The 26,266-nt window shown below is 42.8% G+C and overlaps 1 protein-coding gene across 1 annotated transcript in view; it reads right to left on the bottom strand.

Moving 5' to 3' along the window:
* Positions 1 to 22,657, bottom strand: part of KLHL14 (kelch like family member 14) — a 98,516-nt gene extending 75,859 nt beyond the window's left edge. Inside the window, exon 1 of the mRNA XM_060029526.1 lies at positions 21,707 to 22,657. Within this exon, the coding sequence (XP_059885509.1) occupies positions 21,707 to 22,635 (929 nt within the window). The 5' untranslated portion in view covers positions 22,636 to 22,657. The remainder of the gene's footprint in view (positions 1 to 21,706) is intronic.
* Positions 22,658 to 26,266: the final 3,609 nt, after the last annotated feature.

Consider the following 26,266-nt stretch of genomic DNA (forward strand, 5'->3'; position numbering starts at 1 on the left):
AAATGGACCTTAGTTTTTCAAATGCACTCTGTTGTGGAAAGTTGTTGGACAGTTGTGTTAGATTGATTTTTTTCTCCTTATGCTGAGCTGAGAATCTGCCAAAGTCTTTCAGAGAAAAAGAGCAAGGTGCTGTCATGGCAGCACCTCCGATAACGGCAGAGAGTTGCTATATGTCTTCTCTTTAGCATGTTGAAAATGTCCATTTCTTTCTGAAAAAATTTCCATTTTCCTTATTAAAAATGTACTCAATGTACCTTATTAGAACTGTACACAATATAACAAATATGATATTGATATGTGACGTGATGTATCTTTTTAAGGCTTTTTAAAAATCACAATGGTCTTTCAGCTGTCACAATGCAGTGCTGGTTCCAGCTGACTACAAACACAGATTGTTTTTAAAAAAACCAACCCAGGTTGTCAAGTCAGGCTTTTCCCTATCCTATCTTTCTTCTAGTTAAGTATTTTAAATATCAATGCATTACCCTTTTTAAATGCTTTTATACCCTCTACTGATTGAGACACTTTGTTTCAATTAATTTATCATTTAGCAATTATTAATTGAGTTTCTACTATGTTCCAGTTTCTACTATGTTCTAAACACTAAAGGTCATGGTGCGAATAAGAGGAATAAATTCCCTGTTCTTCGTGGCAGTTACTTCCATTCTAGTGGGGACATCTATTGGAAATATCACAATTCTCCAAGCAGGACAGCCTGGTTGTTAAGAGTGTAGGTCTCACAATTGGGGTGAGACTTTTGGCTTCAGCTGTTCTGAGATGAGTGACCTTGGGCTAGCTTCTTTGTCCTCTTGAATCTCGTGTGTAAAACTGGGATAAGAATAGACCTAAGGCATAGGTTTGTTTAATCTTCAGGCTTAAAAAAAATATATGCAAAGCATTTACAGTGGTGCTAATTAAATGCTATCACCATCCTCCTCTCATCGCCATCATCGTCAGTATAGCTATTCCTTTGTGTAATCTGCAGGTTTGATAAGCGAGTAGCCCATGTCCCCATCCAAATTGTATCACTTAGAAGCAATAGCATCACATTTCCATGGTTTAGATATTTTAGTCATCCCAACTCATTCTCTCTGAAATGATACATAAATACTGGGATTTTTACTCTGTAATTCCCCATATATGGTCTTCTGAGGTGTATCGCCATTTTTTTTTTTAAACAAAAATGTAATGGAAAAACTAAGCAGTTTCGAAGGGGCAATGTAAATGGGGGTAGATAATAATTATTCCATCTTTTAAAGGCCAAGTTAATTTTAATTTAAGAATCAGCCAGACCTGGACTGAAGTTCTCTTTTTACCACTTCATACGTTTATATACTTGGGCTGTATTCAACCTCTTGAAGCCTCAGTTGCCTCATCTGTAAAGTGGGAATGTTGTGAGGGTTAAATGAAGTCATTTAAGCATAATTTGGAAAAGAAATGGCTGCAACTCGTAAACAAAATCACCTCCTAGAGCTAGTCTCTTCAACCAACGAAGGGCACTTTGTGCTGCTGTTGCCTTTAAAGATGAATGTCTCTGCACCGTGAGGGGAGACAAAAACTGATGCTCCCAGGACTTCCCTGGTGGTGCAGTGGTTAAGAATCCATCTACCAATGCAGGGGACACGGGTTCAAGCCCTGGCCCGGGAAGATCCCACATGTCGCGGAGCAACTAAGCCCGTGCACCACAACTACTGAGCCTTCGCTCTAGAACCCTCAAGCCACAACTACTGAAGCCTGCATGCCTAGAGCCTGTGCTCCGCGACAAGAGAAGCCACCACAATGAGAAGCCCGCTCACCACAGCGAAGAGTAGCCCCCACTCGCCGCAACTAGAGAAAGCCCAAGCCCAGCAAAGAAGACCAAACGCAGCCAAAAATAGATAAATAAAAAATAAATAAATGTATAAAAACAAACAACAACAAAAAAAACTGATGCTCTCAACATGATCCAGTAGGGAGAGGCTGGAGAAGACTGGAAGAAGTTATGCCTCTTTCCCACGACTTTCCAACTTCAGTGAACTTTGCTAACCCTATGATGGCTTAGCATTTTATACAAGCGGCGAGTGAATGGGCAATTTCACATCTGGTGGTACAGCAGTGGTGTTTGGTACTGATCCAGAGGCAGGGAAATTCGGGAAGATGTAAAGCCCTGGGGATTCACAGAGACAAAGGTTTTGGATTTCCACAGGCCTTTGGATTGAAGGGGTTTGCAACAATTTTACCAGATCTTTACCAGAATTGAAAAGCCACCAGCTGACATCTGAGTTGCATATGGAAAATATGTATGTAGTTCCCATAGTAATCAATCGATAAATGACAATATTATTATGCATAATTATTAAGCTTACAAAGCACTCACTTGAACATCCATCTTTGGAATTTTGGCAGTTTCTTTTATTGTTTAGAAGCCTTTTCAGGTACCATAGGTGCACCGTTTATAAACAGTCAGAATATTTACTGCACAAGCAAGTTTAACAAAAATATAAAACCACTGGGCTTCCTACAATGGCATTGGTCTAGATCTCATTCATAAATTCAACCCACTCATTCTTGGCTGCCATCTCTTTCTGTTAAGGAAGTCCCCAAACCTTACGATATCCAACTCTCCAAATTGTATGGTAATCTTGACTCTTCTCTCAGTTTCCTGCTATAGTCAACGTTGTACCAAATGCTATGGATTCTAGAGCTGTAACATGTACACACGGCTATATTTAAAATAGATAATCAACAAGGACCTACTGTATAGCACAGGGAACTCTGCTCAGTATTCTGTAACAACCTAATTGGGAAAAGAATTTGAAAAAGAATAGATACATGTATATGTATAACTGAATCACTCTGTTGTACACCTGAACCTAACACAACATTGTTAATCAACTATACTCCAATATAAAAAATATATATCTCTTCATTTCAACCGAACTGCCCGTAGCCTGACTCAGCTAGGTTGACTTTCTCTTGAGCTGTTGTAATAGTGATGTCCTCGCTTTGTGAGCTTCTGCTCCCATCTAATTTACCCTATGTGCTTTGTCAAATGAATTTCAGCAAAGCCTGACATTAATGATCGATTACTTCGGTCCTCTTTTTATAAACTATCAAAGAATTCCCCATTACTTATCCTCGATAAAATGCACATATCCTCTACATTATAGCCTCCCTTTTCTCTCTTTGTCTCTGTCTCTGTCTCTCTCAAACACTCTCTCTCTCTTTCTCTGTCATAGGTAATTGCCTTGCTTGAGATTCTTTTCACGGATAAAACAGTTTCTGAGTTAAGATCTGAAAAACTTGAAAGAGGAATTTCAGATGGAAACTGCTTAGACCATGGGGGAAAAGTAAACAGAGAAAGATCCCAGATCGGTAGCCAGGAGGAGACTTTCCAGATCAGCTAGCCTTCCCTAAACTTCCAGCTAGAAGGGTACCCAAAAGTCGCCAGAGGAGAGCTGCTACCCCTTTCTTAAATTTTTCCAGAGAAGTAAACTCCCTGGAGAACTTGTTCCAGCTGATTTGCTGTTGTATTTAGGTTTTTTTTTTTTTTTTATCATAGCTGTTCTTGGTAATTACACAGCAGCTTTCATCAGAAGAGCCTTTAAATAGACCTGGTAATGCCTCTCTGAGGTAGGTAAACATAAAGTATCATTATCCCCATTTAACAGATGAGAGAATAGAGGAAAAAGGGTTTGGGCACCTTTTCCAGTGCCTCAGGATGGGTTTTATTTCTTCCATTTCACAGAGGAAATGTCTCTAGGGCTTTCGTACACAACCCTTCTGTGATTCTCAGGAACGGCTGAAAATGGCTTTGCTTCCATCTTCTGACACTTATCTCCCGCCAGGAGTCTGGCTGCGTGGTAACTGGAGAACGGTCAGTCATATACAGTATTTAGTTTTCCTAAAATGGAAGTAACTTTACGATTCGTTTGATCATAAAGACAACACAGGCTCACTGAGAAAAATTCTAAGTATAGTTAAACACAAAAAGGACTTAGTACTACACAGGTACTCAGTAAATGCTTGTTGTAGGAATGAAGAAATGATGAATAAAAGAACGAACTGGTGAAAAGAGTCAAAGTCATTTGCAATCCCACTAATCCAGATATATGTCATTACAGATTCTTATCATCCTTTTTTTTTTCCTCATCTGTTTTAAGGTCTAGTCAGTGGGTGTGGTGATGGGGGTGTCAAAAGGCAAAAGGGAAAGAGGAAAAGCCATGTTTCTGAATCAAAATGTGGAAGAGTCAGAGGGTGACATTGGAGAACAGACAGTCTTGTTGATTAACCCCCAAATCTAACCTGCTACCTAGGATCAGTGTTGTCCCCCAGAATGGGGGCTACCCACGATACGGGGAAGTTTACCCAATTTCAGTTATTAGCACAATACAGGGCTTTAATGATCTTTGCCATATCCGTATATTATTTACTTAATATCTTATTTAAAACTGATCACTTTAAAATGCTTAATCCCTAGTCTGTTCTAGTCTTTCCCAATGGCGGCTGCTCTTTAGGACCACCTGGGAGAGCTTTTATAAAATATTTAGGGTCGGGGTGCCTCTCAGAGATTCTGATTTCATGATCTACTGTGGGACCCAGCATCAGTGTCTTTTAAAAATCTTTTTAAGCTTTCTGTGTGGTTCTAATATACAATCATTGTTCTAGCAATTATATTTATGAATCATGGACTTCATGGGTTAACTGTGTTTTACTTCTAACACATGTTAAAATCCTGTGACTCTGAAAATCTAGTCACATTCCAACTTGGCCCCTTCTTATAGGTTTGACCATGAGAAGCTCAACATGTTGAATGACTGGAGCTTTGCATGTTACAATTGTAATGAACCATCTTCCCACTCCTTCACTTCTCACCCCAGCCCCCGTAGCACACTAGGACATTCTTCCACAATTCTTCACTGACACGTACTGAACTCAGAATGTCACCGGTTCCTCCAGCATGCAGGTGGGGTAGTTTACTGATGTTTTTGCCACATTTCTCTGGACACCAAAGCTGTAGACTGGTTCATGATGGCAGAGGCAGATATGACAGAAGTGTCTTAAGGTCCTCATCTGAATCCATGAAATGTAAGCCTCCCCAAGGCTTAGTTCATAAGCCAGAATGGGTCTATCTTTATACTGTACATAGTCATTTCACACTTCACTCCTTGTCCTTTGCTTCATGAGGAAAAATGGCTTCCAGCCAACTTTATACTCACTGCATTTCCACCCGCCCCCAACCTCCTAGCTGAAAGCTTCCTTTGGTAACTAGAAGTAGTTGCATATCTTCTTTGCTTGATTACCTATATAATCTCTAATTCTAATACCTAGTACATAGTGACTTTCTGAGGAGCATGAATTGCAATGGGAATAGCATCTCATTAATCCTCCCTATTCCTGGGAGGAAGTTGTGTGGCAAGTATGACCTCTTCGACTAATCCTCCTGCCTCCAAGTGGGACTCGGGGTCTCCCTACTCACTAAAACAGATGCCACCCAACACGCTGGCAGGGACACCAATGTTTGTGTCATAGGAAAAAACTCAAGAGAGAAGTGCTTCTGTGCAGCCTGTCACCAAGGAGCTATTCAAGCTCTGTGTAGCCTAGTGATGAAAAGCGATAAAGCATCACTCTCATGCCAGTGATGGACTCCTAAGTAATGCCTGCGTTTAAACCCCTAATAAAGGCCAATTATTAGACTACGCTGCCTCTTGAGAACCAATCTCATTACTGAGACTTCTCTCTCTCTCCCTCCCATCTGGCCGCCTTTCTGAAGAGAAAAGAGTGACTTCCTGACCTGAGGAAATGTTGGTACCTGCTGCACAAGACAAAGTGCAGAAAGACGCAAGATCACATGATGACGCTGAAAATCCAAGTTCAGGATGTTACATACCTCCCACTGAAATTACTTGTATCTGACAGTTCCAGACCTAACAGTAAAAATGAATCTTTAACAAAATCACGTTCCCCAAATAGAAGTTCAGCCATTCAGGATGAGGGAACAATGGCCTGACTGACACCTCAATGGGTCTAGAGACTGATTTTATCCATTCCTCTAACTCCAGGGAAAGATTTCTCATGGGGAAAGTAGGAAGCTCGTACTGAGTAACAGGAGCCAGCCTCCCGCCAGGCAGGCTGTTGCCAGTTGGAGCATCACTGCAGGAGTGGTCGTGCAGAGAGACAGGGAGAAAAGTTAGTTGGTAACTGAATGTATTACCCCATGCTTCTCTTGGAATATTCATGGCAATAAATAGGTATCCATTTTCAAGAAAAGGGAGTTGTAGCTGATACCCTCTACAGGGGCCCAGAATTTATTTTTAGGGGAAGAATAATGTTATGAAATCAGCCTTGGATTAAAATAAATGAAAGTTATCCTTATTTTGGGGTAGAGAAGCCGTGAGGGACTGAGGCAGGCCCGGGGTGTGAGATGTGGAGATGATGAGGTGTGGCTTGTGGGATCCAGCTTAGGGACACCCCACTGTGGTGGGTGAAATAGGAATTTCTTATCTTCCTCTTCTTTTCCTCTCCCTCCCTGTGGGGAGCCTGTTCTTTGCTGCTTCACCAACCCTGGAGGGGCTAAGTGATAAAGGAAACCCTGGCTTGAGGGATCTGCAGGATCTGGGAGGCTCTCCAACGTACCCCCAGGAAGGGGAATTTGCAGTCACCGATCAGCCAGTCCCTGACACTGTCCTTTACAATTATCAGATCTCTGACAGGCAGAAACAAATTATTCTGGGAAAATTCACCACATTCTCTGAAGCTGAACTGTGGACTCTATACTGTGCGGCTTGAATTATCCTGAAAATTCTCTAGCACAGTAGGTACCCAAATTTCATCATCCGGAAACAAATCCCCTAGAGTCCGGTAATTCCAATAACTTTCCCTAAGACTCATTTCCCTTTTTCTCATGTCAGTGAATCTGATTTCTTTTAATTTTGCAACGAATTTTCCTTAAACTTATCTTCCAGTAAATCGCAATCAGTATTTTCTTCCATCGTCCATAGATACGTAGCAAATTGGAAAACAGAAGCATCTGTTTAGTCTTGTGATTTTCACAGTGTGGTCCCAAAATCACCCAGGAAGTTGTTAAATATGCAGGTTCCTGGGTCCACGCTCCAGATCAATCTATTTAGAATCTCTGGGTAGGACTAGGGAAGATATGTTTCAATAAAAAAGCTCTATGGTTGATTCTTCAAAGAACTACTGATCTATGGGCTTCCCTGGTGGCGCAGTGGTTGAGAATCCGCCTGCCAATTCAGGGGACACGGGTTCATGCCCCGGTCCGGGAAGATCCCACATGCCGCAGAGCAGCTGGGCCCGTGAGCCATGGCCACTGAGCCTGCGTGTCCGGAGCCTGTGCTCTGCAACGGGAGAGGCCACAACAGTGAGAGGCCCGCGTACCACAAAAAAAAAAAAAAAAGAACTACTGATCTAGGCAAGATTTTATGGGGCTGAGGAAAACAGATCTGTACTTTTTTTTCTCTTCTAGGTTTGTATTATTGGAGGATCTATCAACACATTGCTGACTTGGATAATTGCTCATCTGCCTAGATAATTTTGCCTGTATAGATCTAGTTGAAAAGTAACATTTCAGTTAGCGCCTCGAACCTGTTTCATAATTCCTTGTGTTCTATTCTTGGCCCTTGTTTTGGACTGAATGGTGTTGTCTCCAAATTCTTATGTTGAAGTCCTAACTCCCAATGTGACTGTGTTTGGAGATAAGGCTTTTAGGAGGTAGTTAAGGTGAAATGAGGTCATAAGGGTGGGGCCTACATCTGATAGAATTGGTGTCCTTATAAGAAGAGGAAGAGACACCAAAGTTTCCCTTCTTCTTCTCCCCACCCCACCCCCCATCTCTGCATACAGAGGACAGGCCATGCAAGCACACAGTGAGAAGGCAGCTGTCTAAAAACCAGGAAGAGAGCCCTCACCAGAAACCAGCCCTGCTGGATCTTGATCTTGGACTTTCAGCCTCTAGAACTGTGAGAAAACAAATTTCAGTTGTTTAAGTTACCTAGTCCATATTTATTCTGTTATGGCAGCTCGAGCAGACTAATACAGTCCTTAACAGAACTAACCAGCCAACAGAAACACAGGGCAGAATGATGCCAATGGCTCTCACACTCGTTTTTGGGAATTGACACTTGAGAAGGAGGCTTCAATGGTCAAAACCTGCACGCTGCTTTAAGAAAGGATGGTCTTAATTTCACCACACAACAGCTGTATTTTATAGCAGCCAACCTCACCGTATGGAGAATTTGGAATATGGGAGGCAGACTCCTTATCTCCTCCTCTGCTTGGTGCTCGCCTACTTACATATGCAGTAAATGTTAATGGTTAACAATGTTCCAATGAAGGGAGGGCGACTAGGAGGGATAAGAACAGATATGGATAAAGGAGAGAAGTGATTCCCATAAGCTTTTGTGGCAGACTCTAATTAGTGTCTGTAAAGCTATAGACATACATTTCTTTGTGCTTTCAGACATTTTAAACGTTTCTCATGCTCTGAGATTCTAAAGTTTCCTTGCCATAAAAAATGGGAAGCACTCTCCACAAAAATCTTTCTGAGGTGAGATTATTCTTTCTAGGTCAAAAAGACTATCATGTTCTGGAACCTGGGCTCTCAGTTTGAGAAGGCTGATGCAAGACTTGAGGGGCTTCTTCCTGCACAGGGGGTGCCCCTTCTTTGGAATGGATTTTTGCTTGCTGCTGCCTAACTCTGGAGCAATCACAGATCTTGAGTTTGAGTGCAACAAAGTGGTGTTTAACTATTTCAGTTTTGCTTTGTCTGCTTTCTCTTTACAAATTTTGAATATAAGAATGTCTGAGGGCTTCCCTGGTGGCGCAGTGGTTGAGAGTCCGCCTGCCGATGCAGGGGACACGGGTTCGTGCCCCGGTCTGGGAAGATCCCACGTGCCGCGGAGCGGCTGGGCCCGTGAGCCATGGCCGCTGAGCCTGCGCGTCCGGAGCCTGTGCTCTGCAACGGGAGAGGCCACAACGGTGAGAGGCCCGCGTACCGCAAAAAAAAAAAATAAATAAATAAAAATGTCTGAGTGACAGATGAAGTTTATTGGGCTTCTCAGGGTTCTGAACTGACTACCTTGAATTAGGTATCTTCTCTATAATTCTGCCGAGGGAAGAAGGTGCCTGCCTTCTAAACACACAAAGTGACTAATTTAGGCAATTATCTGCTTACCTGGGATCTGTTGGTAGTGCTACTAAAACCTATGAAGTTATCACGTGCTTTGAATAACACTTGGTCCCTTTGAATAGCTAGATAAGAAATCCACGTTCAAATTTCTACTGCTTTGCACTCAGATCTATGATGGTGGCCTCAAGTCTTCTTTGTCGTGTAATAGACATGTAACTCTTTTAACAGAAAGCAAGAATTTGATTGTTCAAAGAGATTCATAATCAAAATAGAAATTGTTCCATCTGGAAGCATAAACATTAAGCTCAGGAAATGATTTGCTGAACATTCTGCCACATCCATACACTCAAAGCAAGAGTTAGTGAAGTAACCTATGGGAATTCCTTGGCGGTCCAGTGATTAGGGCTCCACGCTTCCACCGCCGTGGGCCTGGGTTCAATCCCTGGTCAGGGAACTAAGATCCCACATGCTGCATGGTGCAGCGAAAAATAAAATAAATGAATAAATTAAAAACTTAAAAAAAAAAAGAGTCAATGAAGTAACCTAACCTACTAAGAGTAGTAAAAGTAATTTCTTGTCAAGAGCAGTCGATATTTTTTGTCCCTAAGGAAAATTGCAAGGACACTGTAGCAAAGGAAGATGAAACCGGACAAGTTATTCTCATGATGAATTTAGCTTTTCCATGTCAAAAACCGCCTTGGTGATACGTATAGGGAAGCCCTCAGTTGAATGTCAGCCATGACTGAAAATCCTGGGCTGTGCTGTTTCCTGCTCACCCCCACAAGGAACACTTTTGCATCCCCTTTTGAATAAGAGCATCTGTTTTTCAGGTTTTATTAAAAAATTTCTTCTTCTTCAGTGGTTCTTATGAGTCATCACTGTCTTGGCAGTCAAAGAATTTTACCTCATTTCCCTAAAATAATTATCGTATAAACATAGTTTGAATAAAACTTTCTGATGTGCCTTTAAGACAATGTAAATAAATAACTTGAGTAATAAATATTTTTTCTTTGAATAAAAGATTTGCTACACCAAGTGCAACTACCACTTGAGGAATATAATGCCTAAATCAACATAAAGCCAAAATAATCAAATGAAGAAGAAAACAAACACCAACCACAGATAGTTTCCTCTGCCACACTAAAAACCAAGAATTTTAATAAGACATATGTGCCTTATGAAAGTATCTAGAGAATTTTCCACTGTACATGTGCATGCATTTGATTTTCATTTTTGTCAAATGGAATACCCAATTCCTGCAGAAGGTTGCCCCCAGCTGTGATCTAGGAACCATAAGAAGCCCTCCTAAAAATGCCAAAAAGACTCTTACGACTCAATAAGAAAAAGAAAATAACCAAACTAAAAAATGGCCAAAGGAGTTGAAAAAAACTTTTCTCCAAAAAATATACAAGTGGTTAATAAACACACGAAAAGATGCTCGGCATGATTAGCCATTAGGGAAATGCAAATCACAGTGAGATAGCACTTTGCATCCATTAGGATGGCTACAGTCAAAAAGGCAGGTATTAAGTGTGGGCGCGGATGTGGAGAAATGGGAGGCTTTATACACTGCTAGTGAGAATGCAGTGCAGATGCTTTGGAAAACATTCTGACGGTTCCTCAAAAAGTTAAACATCTGTTCAGTGTTAACTGATACCATAAGACCCAGCAAATTCCACTCCTAGGTATGTATCTAAGAGAACTGAAAACATATGTTCACACAAAAACTTGTACATAAATGCTCATAGCAGCATTATTCATAATAGTAAAAAGTGGAAACAAACCAAATGTCCATCCACGAATGGATAAAGTGTGGTTTATCCATACAATGGAATATTATTTAGCCATAAAAAGGAATGCAGTACTGTTACATGCTACAACATAGATGAACTTTGAAAACTTATGCTGCATGGAAGGAGCCACCTCCAGAGACCATATATTGCATGATGCCATATTCCACACGAAAAGTCCAGAATAAGGAAATCTATGGATTTATGGAGACGGAAAGTAGATTAGTGGTTGCCTACACCTGCAAGGGGCAAGGGCAGATGGGGGCTGATTGCTAATAGGTATGGGGTCTTTTTGGAGGGGGTGGTAAAAATGTTCTAAAATTAATTGTGGTGATGGTGGCAAACACTGAATATACTACAGCTCCTTGGAGTGTACACTTGAAATGGGTAAATTGTGTTGGATGTAAATTACACCCCAAAAAGCTGTTCAACCTGAATCCACAAAGGCTTTTCTAACTTTTCCAATTGCTGACATGGATAGAACAAGGGAATGGACCAGACTCAGGACTGGCCTCAGCTCTGTAGTTTACTCAAAGGTGGATAAAACGGACACTGTCAGCTAAACCTTATCATTATCAGAGCAGCACTTGGGACCCAGACTGTGAGAATCTGGCTCTAGAATGAACATCCTGGACTCCTGGAATTAGGAGTCCTAACAAGTGAACAGAAAGGCAAATTGGATATAAACAGAACTATTCCTATAAGAATAAAAGCTATCAATGATTAAGTATTTACTGTCTGGTACTGTGTTAAGTGTATACATACATTCTTCCAACATTCAGAATTGCCCTGATGAGGTGGGTATCATTATCTACATTTCAGAGGTAAGCGATCTGAAAGAAGATTAAGTAAATTCCCCAAAGACAGCCAGCTTTTAAGTGGTCAAGGTGGGATTTGACCTGCATCTGTCTGAATTTTAGGTCTTAATTACTATGCAATAGAACTGTTTAAGATATTTGCACTATAACATAACATTTTTATCTGTACCTCCTATTATGTCATAGTCTCTTTCTCTCCATACCTATATCTCCTAGCTTTATTCTGTAGTCTGTACCTACAGATGTTATTCTGGAGTGAACCCTTGTGAAAACCTTAAGACAGGGAGTTTACAGGAATTGCCACTGACAGTAGTGGTACAGTTGTCATAGTAACCAATCCACCAAATTGGTCCCTGCTAGGAGGCTCACACTTCTGCCTCTACAACACACCAGTATTGGCTGGGATCCCTCACAGTATCCATGGCCCCCTGTTAATGCATATGGGGTAGGAAGTGCCGAGGTCCTGGTGTGCATCCTAAAGCATTAAAGTTCTTCCTTCGAAGTTTCCCTCTCTGACACAGATTTTCCATTCCCTCTTCTAATCCTTTCCATTTGCCCAGGATGTTCCGGTGTGCTTGGTTCTGAGGGGTGCTAAAAATCAGGGCCAGACAGAGTCTGCTGCTTTGTTCTAAGCAGGATTTACAAAATACGACTATTTTCTTTTTGGCAAAAAACTGACCCTCCCAACCCAGTAACTCCTCACTCAGTGCCAGACTGTGAATCTTTGACTGTCCCGGCCCCACCCACACGCAAAATAGACCTTTAGCTGATAAAAACACCTCTCAGAAGCCACCGTACAGAAAATTTCAAGCTGGCAGCCCGCAGTACGCAGTGTCTGGGGCTACGCACGCAGACACGCAAACACATCCGTCCCTCCGCATCTTTCAACGATGCCTCTACATTTTCAAGGACTCTTCTTTTCTAACCTAGGTCTTTCTCTCTTCGTCCTCCTCTCCATTTCACTGGCCTCGTCTGTCTTCAGAGGCACCTGAAGGCACATAAGGCAGGGAAGTGAAACCGACTGTAATTCTTCAGTTCACTTCTCTGCAGCCTCCAGTGAGCCAGTCTCCATACGGTGGCCCAGCTGAGCTCGGAGGAAGCTCCGGTCCCTGCGCAGGTGTAACTTACCAACCCGCTCGCAGGCGCTGTGGGAGCAGAGAGCCAGACGCTGGACGCCAGAGGCTCTGCGAGCGGCAGCAAACGAAGCCCTACATCGAATGTATGAGATTAAAAAGAGGAGGGACTCTCCTCTGTGAAAGGAAGAAATGGAGACTCTTATACCTAAAAAGGCCATCACTTCCAGGAATGAAATATAAATTGCTGAGAGCAATCAAAAATTCTGATTTTCCCACTTCCTTCTATGACCTTGTGTTCACCTTCGAGTCCCTCCAACTTCACTCTTAGGTCCTTAGAAGTCTGACTATTTCTGTGCTATCAGTGAAATCACAAATATGTTCAAGAGTTTTCTAGATGGGCAAAAACGTATTCAGGTAACTTTGCTTAGTGTATCTTTTAAAATTAAAAAGAAATCAATTACAACGAGCACTTTCTGTTTGGAGTTCTTTCATGTTCTGAGCTGATCCTTACCAAAACCCCAGGAAGGTGAACTATAATTCTTAACCCATTTTACTGATTTGGGACTCAGCTAAAGTCGAGCTAAGATACACACTTAGGTTTACGAATTCAAAGGCGGCAGTGTTTCCAATATAGTATTGATCATTTACTCAGTTCAAGTATAAAAGCATGCTGATTTTTCCATATGGAATTCATCCATGCAGTGGATAATCGTTGGCAGAGCCCACAACTTCTTCTACGATTTGGACAACCCTCCCTGCACAATCTCTAGCCACACACACCTCCTTTCAGCCCCTGGAAGGTACCGAACTCTTTGCCGCCTGGTGTTCGTGTACGTACTCCTCTCTCAGCTTATGCCTTCCCCACCTGCAGACCCTGCCTTCCCCCAGACCCACTACTCTGGATATCTCATCTCTCAAAGTTCATCTTAAACCTCTTCTGTAGAGAAAGAACTCTTCGGCCACTCCGACAAGGTTACAGCACTGTGTTATACCGTTTCCCAGCAAATGGCACTTTTCCAATCTATAGCATGTATTACCCGTGTGATTAATCTGTGTACTTATTTCTTCTTCCTTATACGGTAAACCACGTGAAGTCACGAATGTGTCTGTCTTCTTCACTCTGTATCTCAGAGCACAGCACAGAGTTTGGTGTGTTATACACGTTCAGCATAAGTTTGGGGGATATTCCGTGGCAGAACTTCTTGTTAGTGGTAAATTCGACGCATCATCCCAAATTCCCACCGTGGGCGTGGCACGGCCATGGGCATGGGTTTAGAAAATGTGCCCAAGGTCATGAAGGTCCCCTTGTTTCTCAGGTCTGCTGCCAGCTCTAATTATACTGAGAATCAAGATTTACAAAGAATACAGTTACATTTTCATCTCCTCCTGTTGGCATAACAGACTGCCCCTTTAAACCCTGATGCTTCTGAAGCTACTGCATTATCTAGCGCAAGAACAAACAGTTATTTATAAAACATCTTAACTCAGATTACAAATATATAATTATTGAACTGAATCAAATTATAGGAGTGAAGGGTCCATGACTGACCATTTTTTTCTTGTTGAAAGATTTTTTTCTTTTGAGGAAAAGAGGTTTTTTTTCCTTTTAGTGGAACTTTGTCTATAACTCTGCAAATTATATGTTCACTATGTAGTGACTTAAATGCTTCTTAATTTGTGCTTATTAGTCCAGCAAATATTGAGCGTCTGCTCTCCAAACTCTAGAATTTTCTTGCCCGTCCTCCTTTACTACTAGTTCTCTTTTTCTTTCTTTTTCAGATGGTTTATATCTTAATAATTTCTTTGATTTCCCATATTTCCTTGCATTTTTGTTACTGCTGTTTTTTCTTTTTACTTCCCTTTGATTTATTTTCTCTCTATCACAAATATTCGTTATTTTCATTTCCCAACTACAATAAGCTTTCTCTAGTGCATTTCTGCTTTACTTCTAATGCTGCAAATAGTTCTAACCTGATTGTCATTAATACTTGCGAGTAAATAAGCCCTTTTGATATTTACAGTAAAATAGACATACTCACTATATGTTACAACCGAGAGTCCTTCCCCTGGTTAACTCACTGTCCTGCCCATATCATAACAGTGCTTATTTGTTTGGTTTTTTTAAGAGAAATCATTAGTAATTCATGCATCAAGAATTAACTTGGATGTTGATGGAAATGACATAGCACTGAATATATTTTCTGAAATTCCAAATGAATGACAGAAGGCATAAACACTACAGTGTAGCGAATGTTAAAATGATTTTCTTGAAACAAAAGATAAGCAGAATAAATTTTCAATTAGACTAATCTTATTTTCTGTTATTAAAACATACGAGTATTTTTATAATTCTGGCTTCTACCTGTTGTATTTATCACCTGTAAGTATCACCAATGTGAAGAGCTTTCTCTTGTCTTCACAGAAACAAAGCTGATAGCTTCTCTAGGACTCCAGTGCACAGAAATCTAGGGGGCTGGGGGCAATCTCTTGGTTCCAATACGAGCTCCAAGGCTTTGTTTTGGTTTGTTTTATTTTCACAATTATTTTTCAGAGTTAAGCTGAAAAGTTTTTATTTTTATTGATTTATTTAAAATATATTGGCTCATCTTATTTTTAGTAAGTCAGTATCATAGTGATAATCTCAGCAATCTCATTATTTAGCCCCTTAATCTCAGAACGAATAATTGAGTATGGTAGACCAGTAGGAAAAAATCTGGGCTTTCTACTATCTTCCTCTCACTCTTCTTCATTGGTTGGGTGGTTTGAAGATGCGTTAGAGGGTTGGAACTTTTAATCACTACTGTGCTGTGGTAAAACAAAGACATGGGAGGTGTAGATTGGAGTTTGCTTTTCATAGAGGCCATATGTACAATATGCACTCATAATAAGAGACTATTCTTCAGGTGATGACAATTGACTCCCAACTCAACATCATTCAGATAATCGGACAACTTACTTATTTTCTCTGAGCCTCAACTGTCTAATATGTTAAAAGATTGAAAGGACTAGAAAGAATGTAAGTAATCTGTCAAGCTCACTCATGGTAGGTGTTCCATTAGTGACAGGTACCATTATTACTGGCAAACAGCAGCTGTGTGCGTGTATGTGTGTGTATGTAATCATCTTTAAAATTACCTCCATTTTTATCTTTCATTGGCTTTGTCAATTCACATGAAACTGAAACAAATCCTAAGTGTCCACCACAATTATATTTAAGACCCATACGCATTCATACTGAACTCACACTTTGGGGTCAAGTCCAGGCACTTGATCCAGTCGGGGAGATAGACACATAAGCCAAACCTACAGCAGCACGCACGCTCCTCCAGAGGTTACCCACTTTGGAGAAGGCAGGGAGGTTCTATAGACATACTCAATCCAGCTGATGCACTCAGAAGTCAGGAATCCTGCCAAGAATGCCCTTTGATCACAGCAGCTGGAGATACAGGTTGGCATTTAGAAGAATAATTGGTCACATGTTCATTCATATGCCTAGATTCGTTTATTCGATATGTACATGTCAGTCTCAGAAAGCAGTGTGTTAAATGTACCTTTCCTCCTGGAAATCATTAAAATACCATATCAATGATATTAAAGCCTATTCTGAATAATGACCAATCTATGTTAGTTGGTTCTATATCCAGTATGTTGGAAAAAAATGAGCAACGCGTTCACTCTTTTAATTAATCACCATTTACCTTCCTGGGGTTGCTATTCAAATTCTTAAGTCTTACTACAGAAAGTTGAAATTTTAACTTAGCATAATAGGATTATTTAGATTTGAATTCCTTCCAAACAGAAGCAAGAACACCAGAGGGATTCTTTCCACTAGAATAAGGGCAAAATTTTGTGTCCATTTTGTCCACTGATGTATCCCAAGTGCCTAAAATGGGTTTTGGCAAACTATGACTCACAGAACAAATCCAGCTTGCCTCCTGTTTTTATACAGCACCCCCCCAACACAAAATGGTTTTTAGATTTTCAAATGGTGGAAAAGAATCAAAAGAAGAACCATATTTCATAACATGTGAAAATTACATGAAATTTCAATGCTCACAAATGAAGTTGTATTGTAACGTAGCCATGCTCATTCATTTACATACTGTCCGTGGCTGTGTTTGTGCTACCAAGGAAGAGTGAAGTAGCTGCAACAGAGTTAGTGTGACCCTGAAGCCAAGTATAATTACTATTTGACCTTTTACAGAAACAAAAAAGCTGACCTTTGGTCCAGAATAATACATGTCCTTAACTTCTTTTAAAGTCAGATACATTAAAATTTAACCCTCACAAATGTCTTTCCAAAAAGGAAGTCTTAAACCTACATATAACTCTAGGGTCAATCACCAGATTATATGATAGAATAGAGAGGCTCATAGTAAGAAGCAGAACACCATGGATGAGAACACGGACTCAAGAGCCACAACTGCTTGGGCTCAGACTTGGGCTCTACCACTTACCAGCTGTGCAGCCATGGGCAAAATGCTTAACTTCTCTGTGCATCAGTTTTTCTATGCATAAAATGAAACAAATGATGGTACCCATCCCTTAGGGTTATTATGAGCATTAAATAACTTAATATTTGTAACAGGCTTAGAATATCACCTGGTATGAAATAACTGTTGTAAGTAAAGTCACATTTTTCACTGTATTTTTAAGATAAGAAATTTGAGATACTTAGAAATTAGCTAAGGTAATGAGTGAGCCTCAGTGTGTTCATAAGTATGGGGGAAAAAACAAAGATGAGTTAAAATTTGAACATGTCCACTATTGTCAGTAAGTCCTCTGAGCCAATGCAATGCACTAATATCTACTCTAATTGCTTTTTGATTGTAGGATATAACTATTTGGCTCCCATATCTGTGATATAATTTTGTAATCAATGGTCCTGTTTTAGATAATAAACAAATTGTATTCTGAATGGTTGAGTGACTTCTGATACAAAATCTAACTACCTAACAAGTTCTTATCTGAGGGTATCTAATTGACATAAAGGGAAATCACAATTTAGAGGATGCGAGGACACAAGATTAGTTTGCTTTGTTAAGGTTGTTATTCAGGTCTTAGGAAGGGAATCAATAGAAAATATTGTCCTACATTTAAAGAAACATTTTCTAAGCACCAAAACCAGGAATCAAAACTGTGCCTTAAGGAATTCTAATGGCTTTTTAATCATTGCAAGTCATTTTAGCAAATAGATAATTAGTATTTCTGATGTTTAAATAGATTTTTACATTAATTTATATGAAATCTTTAAATAGACTGTTTTGCAGAAAGTGAAATCTTTATAAGGTAGCCTTTTATCATCTATAAAATATAATCTCTTCAAAATTACACTTCAATACAGGCCTGTATACAGGACTGTAACAGCTGGATAGCTGACAGAGCCAGCAGGCCCCAGCTGGCATGCTAAATCCAGACTAAATCCAGACTAAGGTGGGAAATTTTAAAAATATAATTATTTTTATGAATGCTTTTCTATTACAGGTGTTCTGCTGGAGGAGGTTCAATGGACTTTTGTTATGTGCAATAGTAACATAGGTTGAAGAACTTTTGGTAAAATGTAACACTGAGGCTTTCTTACTTTATAATTTTAGTTCCTTCAACTTTCACTAAACATTTATTTAACTGTTACATTGTGGGAGGTGCAATGAAAATGTAAAAGAGAAGTTAATTAAGCCAGTCCAATTTGATTTAATTGGGACAATTACTAAATTATGCATAAAAATTTTTAAAATACAAATAAAAAAACTTTTTGGGTTACTTAAGCTAAACTTACACTACAAGTCTTTTGATATTTACTTTTTAATGCACTAAATGTTGCATGTCATGTCACTCTATTGTTTTTTTGCTTTAGAAGCCTTTAATAATGACTTTCCCAGAAACTTTTTCAAAACTTATTTAAGTGTCCCATTTCTTGCAATAAAGCAATATGAAAATAAGACTTCAAAATATTTTAATTTTTGTCCATCCAGGTCCTGTGGTCTTAAATTAGTTATGTATATACTTTAATATAAGATAATAAGTCTATTATTTTTAATATCCTTAATGCTTAGTTTGCTAAAATAAAATATGAATCTGAGTATAAATGCCATAATCAGAAAAACTAAGCAACTAGGATAAAAATTAAATTAATTTGCATATTTATAAAGCCTCTATGCTTGGTTTGCTTTATTTTTCTAGACTTAATAAAAATTCAAAATTACTCAATAATTTAAAAAATATTTAAAATATTCTTATTATATTAATAGCCCTACATTCTATAGATAACATGTATTCTTAAACAAGTAAGTTCCTTCTGAAGTTATTCTATATGCTTGTATTTTGAACTTATTCCAACAGACTGGCCAATTTAAATTTTCCCACTCCTCCTCTGTATTTGAGGAACTCTTTCATATTTAGACTACAGGTGGATAAAAAGTAATAAATACAATGCCCTTCCATTCAATTGTCTTCAATAAAAGTGATGCAATTTCAAAAACAATTGTTTAACACATTTATCCCTCTGTTAGACTACGTGTAAGACTGAGAGAACATTTTTATATTGCTCTGATGCTATAACAAATGGGCTGATATCATACTATTGGTTGCAACTTACAACATTTTTGTCTACATTTAAGTTAAGATCTTGGTGGTTAGTCTTGCATTCTTTCTGTGAATTAAAATTAGAATAATGTAATTAGTCCCTGAAATTAAAATGCTTCAGTTACTAATAATGGAACAAAGTCTAAATTATATTACTTTGAGATCAACAATAGGTTCACATGAACTATTTTCCGTATCTTCCGCTTTTAAAGGAAAATACAGTTTTCTTCCTATGGAAGAAGTATCAGATTCTTGCAGCATCCATGACACTTGTAAGCATTCAGTGGTCAGACGCCACTACATATCCTTCAAATGATATGGCCCAGTGAAGCTGGACGGTGTCGTCACGGAGCCAGGCAGCCTAGTATCTCAGCCATCCACCAGGACAGAGCCAGCAGGCCCCAGCTGGCATGCTAAATCCAGACTAAGGTGGGAAACGGATTTTGCATTTTGAAAGTCAACTCTTCCAACACTGAAACCTAGGACATATTTATCAGGTAAAAGTGCAATGAGGACTTCAAGCTTATTTATTGGATCAAATTTATAATGCTTATTTCCCCAAATTACTCTTAGAACAAGTTAAATCTTAATTTTATTATCCTTCTGGGTTTCTGAATTTATACTAGATTGTACATTTAAAAATATGAATAAATGTATGTTCAGGACTATAACTTAATAGTATGATACATGCTAAGTTAAGTATATGTGTAAGTCACAAAAGTTAAAATAACAGAATATTGATCACCAGTGTTCCTTGGTGTGGTAGCATTTGCCTGTCACATTAAGCTTACCATCTTGATTTTTAGGCAAATTGGAACTCTTACAAAACAAAAATACATTCCATGTTATTGTCGCTTGGACTCCTGTGTTCACTATTCAATCACATGAGTTTGGATCCTCGTTTGTGTTATTGTCTTAACTGTCATGTTCTGACACTACAATTCATTTCTTGAAAATAGTAGAAAAATCAACTTACAAGATTTGTGAGTTCAAGATTTCCCATGCCTCCCGTGGGCCTCAGCTGAATACAAGTGCTCCCTAAACAACTGTAAGAATATCTTCCTGTTTCCTAAAAGTTTAGTTACCTAGGTCTGGTAGAAACATCATGATGGAAAAAATAAACATTTAATTCCATAAGGCTGCAGAAAGTGGACCCCATGTTTAAGACATCGTTCTGAGTGGGAAAAGGCCATGGTGGATTCTTAAACCGTGTACTTTCTAACATAGCACTTAGGTGGATTAGACTGGGATAGCCTGGCATCTGGAATCATGATGTTTTATCATGAGAAACTGAGAAGATACTGCTTCTCTTTTCTAAAAAGAGAAAGCAACCCTCTGCTAGGGCTCATTAAAAAAGGCGTTTAAAATTGGAGCCAATAAAACATGATTGCCAATTCCAACAGTCTTTTTGTTTTTTTAATCTCAGCAGCATTTTTCAAAGGCATTGTTTCTCTCTCAACTTTGACAGGAAATCCCACGTTCAATACACACAGGGGACACATTCCAAATAGCAACAACAACAATAACAACTCTCCAACTTCTTTGTGACTTCAGAGCAGGCGTACAGACCTAACTGCAGCTAGATGACCTTCCCCTCCTCTCAGTTCTCTTCAACTGTGCTTCCCTCTGACATGGGAACTACTAGGCAGGATTCACTCTGACATCCCGAATCCTCTTGCTTTGCTGTAAGGAAAGGTTTTGCTTTTTCATAAGATAGAAAAGTTTGCCTGGGTATGGGATGCCAGAATTTCTGACAGCGACCCTAAAAGACAAAGCCTTTCAGAGCTCTAAGCAAACCCCAGTCGTTGAAAAACAGAAAATAACTTGAGTGTCAGAATGAATGAAAGCTTTCCTCCTCGAGCATCGCCTGGCACTTCTGCTTGCCCAAGGCAGGAAAGAGGGGGACTGGGGTGGGGACTTCTCATCACAGAATCCTTTTTCTTAAGTAAGCATATTTTGAGATGTAGAGGGAAGCCTGGATAAAAAGGGCTCCAAGGCTGTACTTCTAACTGCCTGGCCTTTGACCCCACCTGCCTGTCAGTTTCAGCCCGCAAGTCCCACATCTCCGGCTCTGGGGATATTGAGAACGTGGGCTTTCTAGAGCTCGGGGATGCTGTGAGGCCAGTTTCCTGTTGACCTTTCAGGGACTCTGAAATCAACTTTCCCCACACAGTCTGAATTGTTTGTTTTCGTTTGTTTTCAGCCTGCCTGAGCCTCCCGCCCAGCCCACCCCTATCCTCCTCCTGCCTGCCCCCGCCCGTCCCTCCGGCCTCTCGCCTCTCCCCCCCACCCCCCCGCTTTGTTGTCTCATACCTGCTGGCCAGGCTCTGCCTGCAGTGCTGCCTGAAGGGCATCAGGTGGTAGTTCATGGCGTCCAGCAGCAGCTTCTGGCAGACCGGGTCGGTGCGCATGAAATCCACTGACTGGACCCGCTCCACCAGCTCGGGGGCCGGGATGAGCGCGAAGCGGAGGCGCTTCATGAGGTCGGGCGCGTACTGCATGCGGGTCTCGCGGTCGTGCTCCAGCCACAGCACGGACATCTGGAAGAGCGCCAGCTCCGACTCCACGGGGGGCGGCAGCGAGTCCAGCAGGGCGCGCATCTCCTCGAAGTTGAGCAGCAGCACATCCTCCACCAGGTACTTGTTGGCCAGCTTCTTGGTCTCCTCCAGGCCGTGCAGTGCGGCGATCTTGCACACTTGCTTGTAGTTCTGCACCGAGATCTGGTCGTTGAGGAACTGCACGCAGAGCTTGGTGACCTGGGGGATGTGCAAGATCTTGCTGACCGACAGCACCTCCTCCACCGTGTCCAGGGAGAGGGTCACGTTGGCCGTGTAGAGGTACTCGAGCACCAGGCGCAGCCCGATGGACGAGCAGCCCTGCAGCACCAGGTTGTTGATGGCCCGAGGACTGGTCAGCAGCTTGTCGTCGGGGGAGGAGGAAGGAGTCCCCGGCTCCTCCTGCGGCGGCGGCGGCTGTTGCTGCGGCGGCTGCTGGTCCTTGGGGGGCCCCAGACCGTCCTGGCCGCCGACCCCTCCCCCGAGAGGGGGATGACTGGAGAAAAGCGATCGGAAGTACTGCGAGCAGGAGGCCAGCACGGCCTTGTGGCAGTGGAACTGCTGGCCCTGGGCCGTCAGGGTCACGTCGCAAAACAGCTGCTTCCTCCACAGCAGATTGAGGCCGTGCAGCAGGTTGTCGCTGTGGCTGGGGTCGAAGGTGGAGGTCCGGTCCCCGGATCTGGACATGGCGAGCTGACTCGGCGCACCTGGCTTTAAACCCTCCTCCGACCTGGCAGACAGGGGTGGGGGATGGGAGGGAGGGGAGAAGGGTAGTGGAGGGGGTGGGGTGGGGTCGGCGTGGGGACGGGTGTGGAGGGGAGGGGAGGGGAGGGCGAAGAACCACAATCAGTGCTCAGCTTGGCCTCCGGACACCGACCCTCGGAGGAGGTCTGAAGGCGCTGGATCCGTGAGCGCCACCAGAAGGGCCCTGTCTGGGGTCCGGGCGCCCGTTCTGCTCCCTACTACGCCTCCCGCCACCGCCCACACACTTCGTCCCCCACTTTCCTAAAACCACCCGGGCTCGGCTCTTGGCAGCGACAGCGGTGGCATCAGCGACGGCAAAGTGGCGGCTGAGGCCGAGACACCCCGTGGGCTCGTGTCCATGCCCGGCCGGGGCGGGGAGAGGCCGGGGAGTGGGGAGCCGGGGGGTGGCCCGAGAGCGCAGAGGCGACCGTCGGCGGAGCTTCCAGGTCAACTCGCGCCCGCAGCTTTGCTTTTCGCAGTTGGTCCAGTTTTGGGGGGTGGGAACGGGGACACGACAGGCGTGCGGGCGGGCAATACTTAGCCCTCCAAAAGCTGGGGACCCCTTCGATTAGCCGTGCTGCCCCGAGAAACTCCTAGACTAATAGTCTGAGGGAGCAGATAAAGCCCTTTCTTCTCCCGGGAAAGTGCAGCGGAGCGCGGTGAGGACCAGCTCAGTGGACTAGGCAGAGGCGGGAGCTGTCCTTATCAATTCTAGCTCATTTCCCTCACCCCGGCCCTGCCTGCTTCCCTGCTTCGCAAACTGTTGGCTTCCCAGTCACCACTCAGTTTTGCTAATTTTCCAGAGACGCCTTTAAACCTGGCAGGAGAATCCCTCCAGCCCCAGACCCCCTCTCCCCCGCCTCCCCCCACCTCCTGCATTTCAAAGCGCGGAAGTTCGGGCGTGTATCTCCCCTTCCCCCGCGGGGCGGCACCGAGGAAGATGAGGAGGAAGGCAGTGGAGCTACTGGGGTGGATTTAGAGCAAGAGCCGGGAGGCCCGGTGGGATTCGTGTGGACGGTTCTCCCTCCCAGGCACTGGGCGCAGTGGCTTTAACTCCTGTAACTATGAGAAGTTCAAGTTAACCGGCAGGTATTGGGGGAGGGGCTGGGGGCTATCCGATGGTGGGGGGGCGCGCAGTTCGGCGCGGGATCTCTGGATCCAGCGTTGCCGCCGAAGCCGCAGCTTCCTTCAGAGCCCCTCAGCACAGCCCCCCCACCCCGAGCCCCCCAACTCGGGCACCCCGACTCCCTCGGCCCTGGAACTACTTGTGCAAAAAGTCTGAGCCGCCCGCATCCAGGCGGAGGAGGGCAGGATGGGGGGGGGGGGCGAGATCGATGCGCCAGGTCCTTAACGTGTAATTGCACCTTCTAGGGCTGAGCAGAAAGGGACCCTTTGCCCACACCCGGCCCGCGCGCCCGCCAGCCCGGGAGAACCGCCGCCGCCGCCGCCGCCCGGCTCAGAGGGATCCCGCCGGACCTGCGCCTTCCACTGCGGCTCACTCTGCCCTGCCTGGCGCCAGTCCTGGATCGCCGGCTTCCTATTTCCACCGGACTGGGCTCCTCTCGACTCACTTTATCATCCCGTTCCAGGTGGACCCTAATCTCCCGCGAGCTCCCTCCCCCGGCAGCATCCGCACCCCCCCCCGCCCCCGCCCCCAAAGCTCTGGCTCTCCTGAAACATCTCCCAGAGTCTCTCCCTTTAAGTGGACTCGGTCATACCTCCCTCTCGCTCTCCCCGCTTCGTTGTCTTCCCCCCCCATCTTTTCCTATTCCCCTTCCTTCTTGCTCTCCTCCTTTGCCTTCCCCCCTCATCTGCTTATTTCTTGCAATAGGAGTTTTATTCTTTATGAGCGTTTGCCACACAATCACCCCCCACCCCTCTGAAAGACTCCCTTCCCGTCCCTCCCCACGCGTCCAACAACCCAAAAGACACAACAAAATACACACACAAGGCAGACACAAGGCCAGAAACTTACCTGCTTTCAACCAGCTGCAAAGTCAAGGCTCACTTAAGCTCCCCCCCAAAATCAATTGTCCTTCCTTTTTAAAGGTTTGCTCTCTCCTTGGGAGGGGGAAAACACCTTCAGGTTCCCAACTCCGGGCAGTCACTCTTTACAATTTATTTTGTCGTACATCATTTGATCACCATGAATTAGCAACAGCAAGAAAATGTAGGAGAGGGAGAAAAGAGAGAAAGAGAGAGGGAGAGAGAGAGGGAGAGAGGGGAGAGAGAGAGAGAGAGAGAGGGAGCAGAGCTTTCTGCAAGAGAAGAAGAAGAAAAAATGTACGTGTGACAAATTATGCTACCAAGAAACAACACATCATTATCCTTGGGCCTGGGGCTCAGTGAGTCGTAACGAGAGTAATAGGAAATCCACGGTTGGGGAGAGAAACGGTCGTGCTTGGCCAGTAGAGAGAGACCATACAGGGGGATGGATGCTGGAGAGACTCGCAAAATTATGGCTCAAGGCTATTGTAAAAATTGTCGAGCGTAAATGACTGCGATTTCAAACATCTTTGGAAGAAAGAAGGGGAAAAAGCGAGGCCCCCCTCCCTCCCTCTCCCTCTCTCTCCCTCTCTCTTCTCTCTCTCTATAAAGAACCGTCAAGTTTTAGTGCGCATTGCTAATTAGTCAATTTCTCTCTGCCTTCACAGGCTGGCGACTTCGCTGCTGAGCTGAAACTGCTAATTTCTGTGACCAGCTTTTTTCTTAGCTGTGATCTGGATGAATGAGTAGCTGTCTCACAGAGATGACAAAAATAAACTCTAATCCCCCCCAAAATTTCCACTACGTCTTTCTCATGCATAGATTTATGATCTTCAAGCGCTCTGTGCAATATGCAAACTTTTTGTGTCTGTGTATGTGCTGTTGTTTCCAGATTTCACTACATTGGTATGCTGCTTTTCCCTTTCACCTCCCCCTCACCCCTCACACTGTGAAATGCAGAAACAACCTGATCTCAAAGTATGCCAAGATGTCACTTTATAGTGTCTTGGTATTTGGGGTTTGAGTCTGACTTGGAAGTCAGGAGCCCTTGCCTAAGAGGTGAGTGGCTAAGTGTACAACGGGGGTGGGGGTGGGGGAAGTAGACAGAATAGAGGACAGCCCTTTGCTTTACATTTGTTTCCCTGCACCATTCAAGCTTTATGATCTTGTTGGAAAACATATTTTCCCTGGTTATACAGCCATCTCTGAACTTCTCTGTCAGCTCTTCAACAGTAAGGATTCAGAACTCACAATTTTTTTTTTTACTGGAAGATTAAGCTTATTGTCAGATGTGCCTTTCAATTAGGAGTCTTTGATTTGCAGGAGCTAGAATCAAGTGCCAGGAAAGCCAGCTGCAATTTCACAAATATAACCTTTAAACTTTGGAGCTTATCTGATATATAAGGTTGGCCACAGAGAGCTCACATTTTTGACCCTGCTTAGCATGCAAAAAGAACCCCAGCATGACTCTGGAATTTTTGCTGTACCAGAGATTCATGTGCATTTTGGTAGAGGACATGTTCTCTAGACTTACCTCATGATGTATTGCACCCTTACATTTATAGCCCTGCATTTTGGTTGTCAATGG

This window comes from Delphinus delphis, chromosome 13 (genome assembly GCF_949987515.2).
Source record: "Delphinus delphis chromosome 13, mDelDel1.2, whole genome shotgun sequence".
In the NCBI taxonomy this organism is placed as follows: domain Eukaryota; kingdom Metazoa; phylum Chordata; class Mammalia; order Artiodactyla; family Delphinidae; genus Delphinus; species Delphinus delphis.